This window comes from Lucilia cuprina, chromosome 4 (genome assembly GCF_022045245.1).
Source record: "Lucilia cuprina isolate Lc7/37 chromosome 4, ASM2204524v1, whole genome shotgun sequence".
NCBI classification, from domain to species: domain Eukaryota; kingdom Metazoa; phylum Arthropoda; class Insecta; order Diptera; family Calliphoridae; genus Lucilia; species Lucilia cuprina.
In genome coordinates, this window is record NC_060952.1 from 87,127,451 (window position 1) to 87,143,964 (window position 16,514).

Genomic DNA, 16,514 nt, shown 5'->3' on the forward strand with positions numbered 1-16,514 from the left:
GATTTTCTTTAGAAAACAGTTCTTTTTATCAATAATCAGTTTTCTAAAGAAAACTTTGTCAAATATTAGTCTTCTAAGGAAAATCTATGATCAGTTTTCTAAGCTAAACTTTATCTACGATCGATTTCTAAACAAAACTTAATCTACGATCAGTTTTCTCTCTTTGCCAAAGAAAACTTTAAAATTACAAATTACATCGTTTTCTATAGAAAACTTGAATATCGATCAGTTATCTATTGATAACTTAAATTTCAAGCAGTTTTCCTTAGATAACTAAAACCGATCTAAAGGAAACTTTGTTAAATATCAGCCTTCTAAAGAAAATCTACGATCAGTTTTCTAAGCTAAACTTTAACTACGATCAATTTTCTAAACAAAAATTTATCTACGATCACTTTTTTCTCTTTGCCAACAATCTATTGAAAACTTTAAAATTACATCGTTTTCAATAGAAAACTTGAATATCGATCAGTTTTCTATTGATAACTTAAATATTAAGCAGTGTTCCTTAGAAAACTTACACATCGATCTATTTTCTTTAGAAAACATCAACGTCGATCAGTATCTATAGAAAACTAATTAATTTTTATCAAATAAAGTCGTCTTTATAAACCGTTTGATGAAGGTTTCTGTTGAAAAGCCATCAGTTTTTCTTTAAAAACTGATGGCTTTACTCTTTTAAAGCTCTGGCTTTTATGCAGAAACCTTTTTTCTAAAAAAAGAACTATAACTTATTCTATTTGATTGTTGTTTGTTTAGTTTTATAGTAAAAGTTTACAACAATTGCAACAATTACTCTAATGGGTGTTAATAATAACTGCTGCTAGTAAAGCGTTTACACTAGCAACAAAGTAATTTAAAATCTTACTGTTTTTAGAATGCAGTTTCAAGATCGTTAGATAATCTTGCTTTTATGTTGATTTATGTTTCAAGTGTAAACTCTTTAATGTCAACATATCATTATGATGGATGTGGCTTTCTCAGTTGTCTTTACTAAATTTATATGGGGTTTTTTCTCCATCTTCTTCTGTATCTTCTGTTAGAATTTGTAAATAGTTGCAGTTGTAAAAAAATTCTCTAGAATTTTTGCTACAAATATGTATGTATAGATGGATGTATGAGTAAATAAATACATTTTAAACGGGAATAACATGACAAATATATGCATTTCGTTTTTTTTTCAATCATATTATGAGAGCAAACTTAAGTTAAAGTATGTTTATATAGTACAGAACGTAAAAAGGGAAATCATAGGGATAAGACTATAGTTATTATAACGATTATGCCTGTAGGTGAAAAGTAGTATGAGGGAAGTATACAGTAAAATATTTTCAAAATTTAGTAACGAGTATTGTAGGTAATGTAGTTATTTCATATATTACTTGGTAATGAGATGTCGTTATCAATGACATAAATATATTTTTTTAATAGAATTTATAGTCAATTGTGTATGTGTATGTCTTATAAGGAATTAGATAGTGTGTGTAGATTTTGGAAGTAATCAGTTATTTTTTGGTCATCGTCAAACAAAAATAAGTAGTTATTCACCCAAAAGGTTACTACTTACACTTTTCTCCAATATTACTTGCCTACTAACCGGGTAAGTAAAGATTTTGCTGGGTATAGCTATTAGAAAGAAACTTTATTTAGAAATGTTCAAGTTTTCATAGAATATTTGCATATGGATCTATTAAAAACTGATCAGTGTTGAAATTCTTCATAGAAATTTATCGATAGAAAACTTCAATTCTATGGGAAATTGATCGTTTTTGTAGGTTTTTTCATAAAAAACAAGAATCATGTAGATCGTTGCCGAACGTTCTGCTGATCCTTGTAGAAGTTATGTATGGAGAACTATACGAAGATTAGGTTTTTATGATTAAAAACTGATCGATATTAATTTTTTTTGGAATAGAAAAATGATCGATGTATGAGTTTTTTATAGAAACTGATTGCTGTTTATTAAATACTTCAATAACAACTAATTTTTAATCGAAAATTGCATTACAGATCAATGGAAAACCAACAGAAAACTGAACGAAATTGTAGTTCTTTTTATATTAGAAAATGATCGACAATGATCTAGACAACTGATCAATAATGAAATTTTCTCTAGGAAATTGATTGATGTGAATGATTTCATTATGAAACTTAAATTTTCTATAATTAATTGATCGATATTGGAGGTTTTTGCACAAAAAAAGTGATCGATATTAAAGTTTTTCTCTTCTCAATATTGAAATTTTTCATAGAAATTTATAGTAGTTGAAGTATTCTATGGGAAATTGATCGTTTTTGTAGGTTTTTCATAAAAAAACAACCCTGTAGATCGTTGCCGATCGTAAAAACTGATCGCTGTTAAAATTTTATTAAATACTTCAATAACGATTAGTTTTTAATCGAAAATAGCATTACAGATCAATGGAAAACCAACAGAAAACTGAACGAAGTTGTAGTTCTTTTTATATTAGAAAATGATCGACAATAATCTAGACAACTGATCAATATCGAAATTTTCTCTAGGAAAGTGATCACTGTTAATGATTTCATTATAAAACTTAAATTTTCTATAATGAATTGATCGATGTTGAAGGCTTTGCATAAAAAACTGATCGATCTTAAAGTTTTGTGATAGAAGTTTACTATAGAAAATTTATAGAAAAACTTATCGCTGTTGAAGTTTTTTATGAAAAACTAATTGATGTTAAGGTTTTATTAGGAAAATGTATTATTGATAATTGATTTATGGAAAACTGATCGAGTGTTGAACTTTTCTCTAGACAATTGATTAATGTTAAATTTTTGTTTATAGAAAATTGATCGAAGTTAAAGTTTTCTTTAGAAAACTTATCGGTGTTAACGTTTTCTTTTAAAATTAATTTTTAGTTTTAATAATCGATATAGATTTATTGAAAACTGATCGAGTTTTGAACTTTTCTGATTAATGTTAAATTTTTTTATAGAAAACAGATCGACATTAAAGTTTTCTTTAGTAAACTGATCGACATTAAAGTTTTCTTTAAAAAACTGATCGGTGTTAAAGTTTTCTTTAAAAAGTAATTTTTAGTTGTTAGCGGGAGAATATATTGTCGATAAAGATATCGATTTATTGAAAACTGATCGAGAGTTGAACTTTTCTCTAGACAATTGATTAATATTAAATTTTTGTGTTTAGAAAAATGATCGTCATTAAAGCTTGTTTAGTAAACAGATCGTCATTAAAGTTTTCTTTAGAAAACTGATTGGTGTTAAAGTTTTCTTTAAAAATGTGATCGATATTGATGTTTTCTATATAATACTGATCAATGTAGAAGTTTTTTATATCAAACTGATCAAAGTTGAAGTTTTTTAAAGAACTGATGTTTGATGATCGTCATTAAAGTTTTCATTAGACAACTGATTGGTGTTAAAGTTTTCTTTAAAAATGTGATCGATATTGATGTTTTCTATATAATACTGATCGATGTAGAAGTTTTGTATATCAAACTGATCAAAGTTGAAGTTTTTTAAAGAAGTGATCGCCGCTCAATTTTTCTATAAAAAAACATATATATATATTGATTTTTTTCTTTTATAGAAAAGTGATCGACGTTAAAATGGTTTTTTGAGAAAAATTTTTGTATTTTTCTGTAGAAAACTGATTGATGTCGATATTTTTTATAAGAAAACTAATTAATGTCGTTGTTTTATAAAAGAAAACTGATCGGTATTAATGTATTTTTTTTTAATTTTTGATATTCAAGTTTTCTGTATGAAACTGATCGTTTATGAAGCTTTTTATACAAAACTGTAAAACACTGATCGCCATTGATGTTTACTATAAAAAATTTAATCGAAATATTTGTTTTTTATAAAAAGGTCATTGATATTAAAGTTCTCTACTGATCGATGCTGATGAAATTTTCTTTTCAATTCCATTAGTTATCCTTCCCTTATCGTGTGATTACGTTGAGCTATAGCTAACAACCTCTTTAAGCATTTTTAATTGCAAATCACGTCTATATATCTTTTATTTCCTTCTACGATGCTCTTACACTCTGAACAATGTAATTATTGTTACAACTTTGGATAAAAAATATATTCTCTGTATTTACAACTTGCAACTCCCTTCTCATGGAAGAACCATGTTAATCTAAACAAACTATTGGTAGGCTTTTAGATTGTGCATGCTTGACATGATGTGTTAAAGAAACTCATCAGAAGTAGTAAAAAGTCATATTGAAAAACAAAAACGCCTTAACTGTTGCACATTATAGAGATTTCAAAAGAAAAAAATATGTTGCAAGCAATTCAAGGTGTTTGTTAATGTAAACTGTTCATTTTTAATGAAAATATAAAAAAAGGTTGAAAGATTTTACTGCTGCTTGTTCCTATTTAGTTATTATGCATTATATTTATAAATGAAAATATAAAATTTTGCATTAAAATATCATACAACATATAAACATCTTTATATGGGTTGCTTTTTGTTGGGCTTAAGATTTTTGCAAATTTGCGATAAAGGGTAGTTTTTGATGAAAAGATTTTCGGTTTTTTTTGCCAACAAATGAGCCACCCTTATTTAACGATAACATATAGAGTTGTTGAATTGGACTTGAATGTTTCAACAAGATTTTCATTAACATCAACCTTCGTGTTCATTCATTTCTTTGAAGTGCAAATATCCAAAAAAAGTACCATGTTATTTGTTTAGCTCAAAAATCAATATATTAAAGATGTTGTATGATGACTGTAATTGCTTTGGAAAAGTATTTAAATGGAAGTCGTATATATGTATGTACGAACGAATGGGGAGGTTAACCGGCTTAAGTTCAGGCAAAAATCAATGGCCAAGAAAATGACATGTTGTTAAGGAGTTTAAGATTAAAATTTGGAACAGTATGAAGCACAAGTTAGACTAAATTACGTTTGTTAAGCAAACTTTGTTAGTCCATCATAACAGTAGTAGCTAAATGATCAGGAATTTCCATTTAATGGATCAGGTTTCTTAGAAGCTCTTTTTTGCAAAATGAAGTTTGCGGCATCGTTAAGTCATTTAAAGTCCGTATAATACTGCAGAAGCAGCTCATATCAAGAAGTTGTAACAACTACTTGATTCACAAAATCGTCAGATAACTCTATTTTCTATAATGAACCCACATATGTTACATATGGCTTTGTTGTTGGTTTCCGACACTATTTTATGAATTAGTCTTCAGTATATGGCATACCAGTATATGAACTTGTACAATGCATATGGACGCCTGAGGTCCCCTGCAGACATGCTAGTATATTCCGAAAGTTAATCTACGAGACTTTACGGTGGTGACTGGCCATTTGTGATCCAAGTTAGAAGACTAAACCAATGCAGTAATTTCTTCGCAGGAGCTGCCAGGATGAAGAGGAAGAAGAGATCGTAGTATAAGTCTGCTATGTAGCTATTTCTTGCACGACTTAACGGATTTATCGAAGCTTGATATCCGAAAGATGAACTCCTATATTCATGGAACAAACAGAGCTGTCAGGATGAAGAGAATATTCTTCACTGTGTCATTGCCTCGCCTTAGCAGATCATATAATGATGTAGAACGACTTAACAAATCTATCGGAGCTTGATACCCGATGTTCATGGAACAAACTGGTTTGGTTTAAGAAACTAGAGTTCTCTCTCTTTTCTCTCTTATAGGTTCACACCATATGGCGACGAGAACTATGAGTGTTGCTAACTAGTAATGTTGTCTTATCGGTCACAACTTATGGGGGCTACGTGAAATAATGGACCGATGTTAACCATTTAACCAATAGGCTTCGTCTACGGTACCTTAAAAGATCATGTAACAAATTTCATTGAATTACCTCTAAAATTGCGACCTGTAGTTTGATAGGGGCTAGGTGAAATAATGGACCGATTTTAACCATTTTCACTAGGCTACGACCCTAGATCAATAAAAGATTATGTTCCAAATCTCATTGAATTATCTTCAAAATTGCCTGCAGTTTGATTACATGGTTTACGAACGGACATAGCTAAATCGACTCAGAAAATGATTCTGAGCCGATTGGTATACTTAAAGGTATAGGACCAATATTATTGTACGTTACAAACATTAGGGTTCTACAAATCGACTATCGAAAAGTCAAATATTTTGTTCCAAAAAAGTCGATAACTCGACTATCGTCTATGAAAAAAGTCGACTTTGTAAATAAAAGTCGAAAAGTCGAAAAAAAGTTCGAAAAAGTTCGAAAAAGTCAAAAACGGTCGGAAAAAGTAAAATAGTCGGAAAAAGAGGAAAATAGTCGAAAAGTCGGAAAAAGTCGAAAATAGTCAAAAAGTCGGAACAAGTCGAAAATTGTAGAAAAATCGGAAAAAAGTTGAAAATAGTCGAAAAGACTAAAAGTCGAAAAAAGCCTATAAGTTGGAAAATAGTCGAAATTATTGTTTGGTTGGAAATAAGTTGTTTTGTTAGTAGAGTTATTTATAGAATATTTATAAAAAAATAAAAAATCGATACAGACTGGGGTGGAAATCAGTACTATCCGTCCAAAATTTCTTTCCTTTGGAAGAAATATGAAAAGAATCATACCAACCTCAAAAAAATACCTTTTTATCCTTTAATCTAGCTCGCCAAAAATTGACTCCAGGACAAAAATTTGGAGAAAAAAAGTCAAAAACTCTAAAATAGTCGGAAAAACTCGAATAGTCGAAAATAGTTGAAAATCGAAAAAAGTCTGAAATAGTCGGTAAAAGTCGAAAATAGTGGAAAATAGCCAAATAGTAAAAAAAAAAATCGAAAATAGTCGAGAAGTCAAAAAAAAGTAGGAAAAGGTGAAAATTCGAAAAAAGTCGGAAGAAGTAGTGTTCTATAAATCGACTTTCGAATAATCGAACAATCGACTTCGAAAAAAGTCGAAGTCGACTATTTTGTTTCAAGAAAGTCGATAACTCGACTTTTAATTAAATGAAAAGTCGAAAAATCGACTTTTAACTAAATGCAAAAATTCGAAAGTCGAAAAGTCGACTTTTCATAAAATGAAAAAGTCGATAAGTCGACTTTTCATAAAATGCAAAAAGTCGATAAGTCGACTTTTCATAAAATGAAAAGTCGACTTTTCGTTTCAACTATAGAACCCTAGGAAGAAGTCGAAAAAAATTGAAAATCTACTTTTCATAAAATGAAAAAAGTCTGAAAATCAACTTGTACCTAATGCAAAAAGTCAAAATATCGACTTTTCGTTTCAACTATAGAACCCTAACAAAGATCCGCACAAACCCAATATAACCTGCCCACTAAAGTTGTGTAGGGCAAAAAATCGACATTTAATAAAACACAATTAGTCAAAAAATCATCCCTTTTAAAAATACAAAAAGTCGACTTTACATTCAACTATAGTTCACTACTAGTCCATATACTAGTCACCAGATTACTTTACAGTTTAAATTTCTTAATTGTCCACGCTGAAACTTCCCTAATATTCAATTTTCATACAGAAAAAAGTATTTAAGTTCAATGTTTTTCATATAAAATACCCCACATCTCCACCAAACCATCACTAATTATTAGCTTACAATTTTTAAAAAACCAACAAGTTTGACAACAGCACACTTTATTTCAAATACAACATGTTTGAAATGCATATATTATAACAACAGCAACAACTTAATATGTATGACTGGCCACATAAAACACAACATCTAACTAAAAGTTTTATTTGAAAGACTCCTATATAAATATGGCAACATGCTTAAAAACAAAATAACGTTAAAACATGTATGTATGAAGGAGTGTGTATACATTTGTAATAGGGAAATATATACATTTGTTATTGTTTTGTTGTTTTTTTTTGCCGTTGTTTACATTTTGCTCTTTCTTCTCTTTATTTAACTAACACACTGCTGCATTAACTCTATATACTAGAGACCGACTGACTGGTTGTTTGTCTATTGTTCATTATTATATTTGTTTACTTCATTATTATGTTGTTGTATGACGAGTTCGTTACTACGTTCGCTGTTGTTTTGTTGTATAGACGTGGGGTTCGTGATAATGTTTTGCTTTAGAGCCGGTTTAGTCTTAACGTAGATTTTAAACGTCACAGATGTTGTCTAGCTATTACTGTGTTGAGAGTTTTATAAAAGTGTAATTTATTTTTTCTTATTCTTCTTCTACTGCTAACTTGATTACATACTTATTTACAATACGATTTGAATGTTTTGATTTGTTTTTGTTGTATTTTTTATGTGGTGTTTTTGTAAAATGCGCGTCGGTTTGTAAAGTTAAACAAAAAACAAACGCCATTATAAGAGTTTAATGGTAAAATCACTGTAAAAAAAAGAAAAGTAAAAAACAACAGCAACAACAACAAAATACAAAGGTCTTGTCAATCAATTTACATATAGATTTTGTTGTTAATTCTGCAAAACAAAAATTGTGCTGAAAAAAATTTATGAAAATAAAAAAAAAGTTTTTAAATAAAAATAAAATTATATCAAAAGCAACAAAAAAAAATGCTTAAAAATTTAAAAAAAATATAATTAATTTATAATAAAATATTTACATTTCCTGTTAAATAAAAAAGGAAAAAACAAATAATTATGAAAAAGTGCTAAAAGTGTAAATAACTAAAATATACCTACCTATTTATTTTTTTTTAATAAAAAAATTCAAGATGAGTGAAACTCCCACAAACTCTACAAATATGACGCGCGAGGAAGAAGAAGAGGAAGTGCGCACACTGTTAGAACGTCATCAGGAACGTATAAGATTGGATTTAGCCAATACTGAACTATTGGCAGTTTTAGTTAAAAATTCCGTGTTAACACAATCCGAAGAAGATCTATTACTCAAACCCCACAATGCTGCTATACAAACAGCATCGGCTCCTTCATCTGTAGGGGTGACAAAACGTAAACTAAGTGCCGTTATTAGTAATGCTAGCGGCAGCAGCAGTAGTGCTGGCAGTACCACCAGTGCTTCATTGGCCCATAACAACGATAACAATAGCATTACAAATTCTCGTAGTGCCAGTGTTGTAGGTGATAATGCTCAAAGTGATAATCGTTCAATTACACCTTCGGTGGTGGTCAATCTAACGCAACATCAACAACAACAGCAGCAGCAACAGAATTTCGATAATTTAAGTGATTTATATAGTACGAAAGACGAACTGAATCATCACATTTTAAATGATGCCGATATTATACGTTTGCAATGCGCCAATTTAATTGAGATCATTGCCAAAAATGGTTTCGAGAAATTTAAACAATTTTGTTATGCCATCGAGAACGAGTGTCCCCAATTGATTGAGGATTTAATAAATGATCGTTTGAAATGTGGTAAGTAATTTAGCAGATTTTTGTTTTCTTCACTTTATTATACCCTACACTACTATAGTGAGGAGGGTATTATGCGTTTGTGCAGAAGTTTGTAACACCCAAAAATATTGGTGCTAGACCCACCTTGAAGTATACCAATCGGCTCAGAATCACTTTCTGAGTCGATTTAGCTATGTCCGTCTGCCCGTCCGTCCGTCTGTCTGTGTGTCCATGTAAACCTTGTGCACACGCTACAGGTCGCAATTTTCAAGATAATTTGATGAAATTTGGCACACACTCTTCCTTTGAAAATGGTTAAAATCGGTCCATTATTTCGACTAGCCCCCATACAACAGTACCCCCCAAATAGGGCCTTTTGGATTATAATTAATTTAAATGTTCTATTATGTTAGTTTTATAGAACTTTAAATGACACTAACGATTTTTGTAATGATCGGGCATTATTTGACCCTATCCCCCATAAAAACTCCCCTTCAGAAAATGACTTAAAGGTCAAAATTCACTTACAAACACTAATAACACTTTTAAATTCTACATAAATAATATTAAAGAAGACTTAACTTCCCCTACCAACATTTTTAAGGATAGGGCCATATTTTACCCTACTCCCCTTTGAGCCCTCTTAAAAAAATCTCTTTTTTTGCCAAAAAAAAAAAGTAAAAATATTCAGAAATAAAGTTAAAAAACAAATCAAATGCTTTATTTTTTATATAATCCCCATTTTTAACATACATACTGACTGGTGTAGGGTATCATATGGTCGGCTACGCTCGATTATACATTCATACATGTTATACATATAGTGTTTCATTTGTGGTTGACAGTTGTCTTATGTTTTTTTTTTTTTTTTTTTTTGCAAGTTACAAGTTTTAAGAACTTATGTTTAGTCGGCAAACAAGTTTTTGCGTTCTTCTATGAAGTTTTCGAGCGCTATTAGTGATAAATAAGTAGTTTCGTTTTATAGTTGTGTTTGTAATATATAGTATGAAAGGAGGATGTATGAGGTATATATCAACCTAGTCACCTGTGCGCTCTTTAGCCTGTTCTTCAGGTGGGAACCCTTTACCCCCGGTCTACCAGTCTAGAAATCTAGCCACTAACCTACCAGAGGTCACTAATAGATAAATAGAATTGAATAAATAGAATAGAGTATCACAGATATACAATTTTTTCTATTTAATTCATAAGGAGGTTCGAAGCCACCCCTGATGAAAGTCCGCCTTTTCCCCAAAATGTTCAGTGCAAAATTTTAAGAATCTACTTCCATTAGTTTTCAAGATAAAAGATTTTTTGGTATTTAATTCATATGGGAGATGCCGCTCCCACCATTGGACGTCCGCCAATTTATTACCTATACTCATGGTGTAAAGGTAATGCTCTATATTTCATGGAACCCAAGGAGCCTTATCTTTAATGATAACTAGTCAGAGCAAACTGTAACCAATCCAACAGATACGTTTGAATCAAGCATTATTGTTGCCTTATTCGCCTGATCGCCCGTATGAATCGTTGCATGCAGAACGCTCTCTTTTAACGTTTACTTGCTCTTAAATTTTCAAATTTTTTTGCAAGATCGTTCAAAAAATAAGGACTTCTTTTAGCGCGGAATCTATTTCCACAGCTAAAACATTTGTCAATATTCAAACTTCGCTTTTTTTAGTATGTGGGATCAGAGATCTATTTCGAGTTCCTTAGTTCAGTTTGATCATATGCAAAAGTTCATTAATCGTTTTATGATCGTTTTGTCTTTAGGAAACATCTAAGAGATCATATTAGAGTATAACAGATATGTATATGCTTTCTGTGTAAAACGAACGGTTTAAAATTTTGGTTTCAGGAGAGTAAATAGCTTATGTTCATCTTTGGATCTTTGGATAATTATATATGAGATATCATCTGTATAAGAACGTAATGTTCTTTAAGAAACATCAAATTTTAAATCGTTTTTGAACTTAGGAACTTTGTTGCTTTATTGATCAAAAGAAGCTTGATCGAAGGACCATATCTGAGTCTCAACATACATACATATAATCCACTTCAATTTATTATTTTGCTAGTTGTTAATCTGAAACCGACAATAGCCAATAAGTTAATTAGTTAGTTAGTTTGAAAGGAGGATATATACATGAAATCCGAAAAAAACACCTAGGCCTCTATCGGGCCTGTTGTGCGCTCCTTAACCAGTGGCTCAGGTAGCAATCGAACCCACCACCTCCGGTCTATCAGACTAGAACACTAACCACTTATCTACCGGGGGCCACCATGACCAATAAAATTTAAAACATATTAGGGTACCTATTGACTTCTTATTTACCGAATATTTTTTAACTTTAATATCTCTGATACCTCTTACATGTTTTTGATTTGATCACAATGATTGCAATCGTCAATTTTCAAATGGTGACTTTTTATTCTCCAGTTGTTACTCTAGTCTAGTATTGAAACTAAATAATAATTTAAATTCTTTGTGGTGTTTAAGTGAGCAGCGTGTTTTTTTTTGCTCGACTGACTAATAGAGTCTTAATTTAATTGATCTTGTTTTTAATTTAATGTTGCTCTTTATGTATATTTTTTTTGCAAAATGTTCAAACTTTTAATACTAGTAGGAAATAATGCCGGATAGTTTTAATGTTAAATAATACAACCAGTTTTTGTTTATGTTTATTTTTAAAAAGATTTATTTAAATTAAATTTCAATTTAAACAAAAATTTTTATGGTGACTTTTTTGTAAGCGTACGCAACTTGTCAATAAGATTAATAGAGATTAAGGAAATGTGGTTTGAAACATAAAACAGGTCAGAATGTTAAATTTTTTTGCGGTGTTATTGAATGTTAAATATCTTTATAAAGTTATCTGTAAGTTAATTTTTAAAAATGATAAAAGTTTGTATTATGTAAGATCTTTTGAGATCATTTAATTAAGACCAATTTGATATTTATGAGTCTAAATTATATCATATTCAGATAAAGTGTTATGATGATCTAAATAACATTATAAGATCTACGAAATAATGACAAAAAGTTTTAAAACTTTTAAAAAATCCTTTGAGATGATTTTTAAGTTCTTTAACTACTCAACGGAGATATATTTTCAAACATTCAGAATCTAAAACTGATTCTCTGCGATTGAGAGATAACTTAAGGTTTCCTAAAAACGATCAATGAGAGTTGAGTTAAAGGTTTTAGAAATAACATCTATATGATAAGTTTAAGTTTAAGGGCTTTAAGGATCTACTAAAGCATGTTTTTATGAGGCTTGGGAAGTGATCGAGGTGATCTACCAAAACAAGTTTGAAAAGCGATCTTGGGATGTGATGGAGGTGATCTACCAAATCAAGTTTGAAAAGCGATCTTTTGCATTGATTGTTGACTCCTTATTATTTTAGTTTAATTGTTAAGTACTTTTAAATCCTTGTTATTGTGCGGGTAAATCAAGATTAGTAAGTGATCTTACGAAGTGATCTTGAAGGATCTTATAAATCTCATTTGATAAAAGATTTTTGGATTTTATCTTAAAGTTTACAAAACATCAAATGGGTAATGATCATAAGGCTTCATAAGGTTCATACCACGATTAAAAATTAAAATAAAAGGGATGATCTACCTTACGAAAGGTTCTAGAAATAAAGAAATAAGTGATATAATGTGTCCAGTGGGCCACTTTTGTTAAGCAGAACTTGCGCGGTGGGATGAACTAAACGTAATGTTACGGTGTCCAAATCAACCCTCCTTTCGAGTGATTTCTAGCACACAATTGAAAAGTGATGTAAAGGAAATAATATGTACCTTTAAGAAGTTATCTTTTGTCAGGCCATAATGGAAAACTTCTATATGTATATTTTATGAGAATGAGTTTGTAAATCTAGTTCAAGAAGTGATCTTGAAGTTTAACATAATACAGTTGAAAAGATCTTAATGATCATCCCTTACGAAAGTTTCTAGAAATGAAGAAATAAGTGTTAAATTCAAGAGAACTTGATGATCAACTAAACCCTGCTTTCGAGTGATTTCTAGTACACGATTGAAAAGTGATATAAAGGAACTACCATGTGCCTTTAAGAAGTTATCTTATGTCAGGCCATAATGGGAACTTCTCAATATGTATTTCTATAAGAAAGAGTTTGTAAATCAAGTTCAATAGGTGATCTTGATCTTATTGATCATCCCTTAAGAAAGGTTCTAGAAATAAAGAAATAAGTGATAAATTCAAGAAACCCTGCTTTCGAGTGAATTCTAGATCACAATTGAAAAGCGATATAACGAAACTACCATGTACCTTTAAAAAGTTATCTTTAGCCAGGCCATAATGGGAACTTCTATATGTATATGCTATAAGAAAAGTTTGTAAACCAAGTTTAAGAAGTAATCTTAAAGATTTACATGCTACAATTGAGAAAATCTTAATTATCCTATAAATCACGATTGTTAAACGATTTTAGAGAATTTCAGCATTGTACCCCAACCACGATTAGAAAGTGATCATACGATTCCTTCAATCAATAACTTACTGATGATCTTAAGTTTTTTTTTCTTAAAAACTTTAATAAAGAGTTCTTAAGGTTCTTTCAAATCTCGATTACATAGTGTTCTAACGACCTTTAAACCGCGATTTGACAAGTTCTCTTTAGTTTCTATATCACAATGGATAAGTGTTCTCAAGACTTTTGCTAAACACTGTTTTGGGATCATAAAAACTACGATTGTTAAGAGATTTTAGGGTTTTATTAAACTCTCTTTGGGTTTTACCCGATTGGATATTGATTAAAAGTTTATTTTTGTTAGAAAAACTTAAGTGATCTTGAGGATCTTTCAAATCTTCATTGCATAGGGTTCTAACGATCTTTAAACCAAGATTTGCAAAGTTATCCTAAGTTTCTATATCACTATGGACAAGTGATCTTAAGACTTTTCCTAATCACGATTTGGGAAGTGATTATATGGATTTAATTCAAAATGGAAAATTGATCCTAAGGATTTACCAAACCACTATTGAGTAGAGATCTTTTATATAGAATTACGTTTGAGAAGAATTATGAAATTATCTTATTAAGCTTTTTCTCAATTACTAATGATCGTTCAAGAGACTTGGAATTAAGAATGAATTAAATGTTCTCGGAATGATCGGGAAGAAATGAGAAACATCATGATAATAACAATTAACAAATTACAATTTAACATTCTAAGGTTTTACAAAGTTTACATTGAGATATTGATGTTCGTTTCCTATAAAGTCGGAGACGGATAACGGAACCTATGAATCAACAAAACGACGATGGAGAAATCTATATCAAGTTGTATAAAGTTATGACACTGTCGTGATGTTTAAGCTCTCTATAACGAGCTCTCTTACACGATAACACAAGTAATATGATCTGTCAAAAATTTGTGTAGAAGAGTACGGAAGGGATCGTCTAAACGCAATATGTAATGAAACCATCATACATTGAGAGAGATGGAAAATTTGACAGTCGTATGACTCTCTTTATTTTTTGAAATGATTCAAAAAACAAGCTGACCGCATTAGATCAGAGATGTATTTTTATGTAAACAAAATAGAGAAACAGCTGTTTCTATCTTACTTTGTTATTGTTTTATACCAATCGTGTTAAGTGTGATCGTGTAAAGTACCCTTAAGTAAATACATTTGAAATTAAAATCAAAATCATAACTAATGCTGAAACATCGTTTTATTATTTCTCTGAATTTAACGTTAATTTGTAAATCATTATTAAGTGAGAGCAATATTGCAATTTCCCTATCCGCTAATTCTTGTAAAATGTCTTCACAAACAAGTCTATCATTAATAGCATTTCCTGTATAGACTTCTAAATTGAATAACAATTCGCCATTAGTCGTCCAACCAATGAATGAAAGTCGCAACAGATTAACCAAGGCGTCAGTTTACATAAAACTCAATTATATACATTACGAATACAAACAAATCTATTGTAGTTTAATCCTAAAAACTAGTTAAGAAAAAGTGCTGTAATAACTAAAAAAAAAACACAAACTCCAAACGTAGAGGACTTTAAACTTTACAAAACAAGTTACAACTTCTTTTTTTTATTGCGTTCACCAAGACACTATAAACTAGAGCAAACATTAAAGACTCCTTTTATTCGAGCACAAAACTAAACAGCAACTACAATTATAGCACTTAGGAAACTTAACAGAGATATCCAGGAAGAATGTTAATGCAAAAGGAAACTGGAAAACTTACAACTAACATGATCTTAAAGTGATTTGTTTTGTCTCTCGAAGCCAGACATAAGCATTTTATGAACGTAAATAATAAGTAAGAACATTTGTATGTAAACGATCGATCGATCGATTGATCGTCAGACAAAAAAAATTAAAATAACAATAAAATCAATATAATCAAATCTGCCAGTAACCATAATTTCATTGTATGTACCACCAAATAGCACTTATTCACTAGATATTTCATAATAAAATACTATAGAAACCCCTATAAAATAAATGAACCATTATTATATGTATTATGATCAGCACTGTCTGACGCTTTTAATACTCCTGTAGTGATCGTGCAGTATAAATTGTGAAAGAAAATCAAAAGCAAAACAAAAGTAAACACACACCCCGTTTTTTTGTTTAAGATTTTTATTTGGGATTAAGAATATAAGAAGAAGAGGAAAAGAAAACAAAAAAAAAAAATTATATATATTTTTCTCTCTACGTTCTGTATCCACTTTTGGTTGATCCGTAAGCATATCATTAGAGTTGCCATTTGCGGTTAAACTTTTTAGGTCAAAGTTTAACATTTGGAAAGAAAATTAATGAAACAATGTTCTAGGTGATCATTTTCAATTGAGAAGTGATTTTATATTTCTTTAAAACACATAAGAGAAGTGATCTTATGCTTAAAACCAAGTCACCATTATTTTAACAAATTATCACAAAGAAGTGACTTGAACATCTTAAAGATCAATGATCCTGAAGTAAAAGTTTTACCAAAACTTCATTAGGAAGTGTTGTAAAGACTAGTCTAAATTACTATTAAGAAATGTCTTGAGGATCTTCAAGATTAAGAAAGTGTTGTAAAGTCCTGAATAAAAATATAAAAGTGATCTACGTGATTACGATATACGTTACAGAAATTGTTCTTAAAATACAAGAGAAAGTAATCTTAAAGTCTTTATCATGAATGAGAAACAACAATTAAAAAATGTTCTAAAAACC

General features: G+C 30.0%; 1 protein-coding gene across 2 annotated transcripts in view; it reads left to right on the top strand.

Annotated features, from left to right (window-relative positions):
- Window positions 1-8,518: 8,518 nt before the first annotated feature.
- Window positions 8,519-16,514, top strand: part of LOC111683357 — a 39,642-nt gene continuing 31,646 nt past the window's right edge. For both annotated transcript variants that reach the window (XM_046948255.1, XM_046948256.1), the window contains exon 1: window positions 8,519-9,313. In XM_046948255.1, coding sequence (XP_046804211.1) covers window positions 8,647-9,313 — 667 coding nt within the window. In that variant the 5' untranslated portion in view covers window positions 8,519-8,646. The remainder of the gene's footprint in view (window positions 9,314-16,514) is intronic.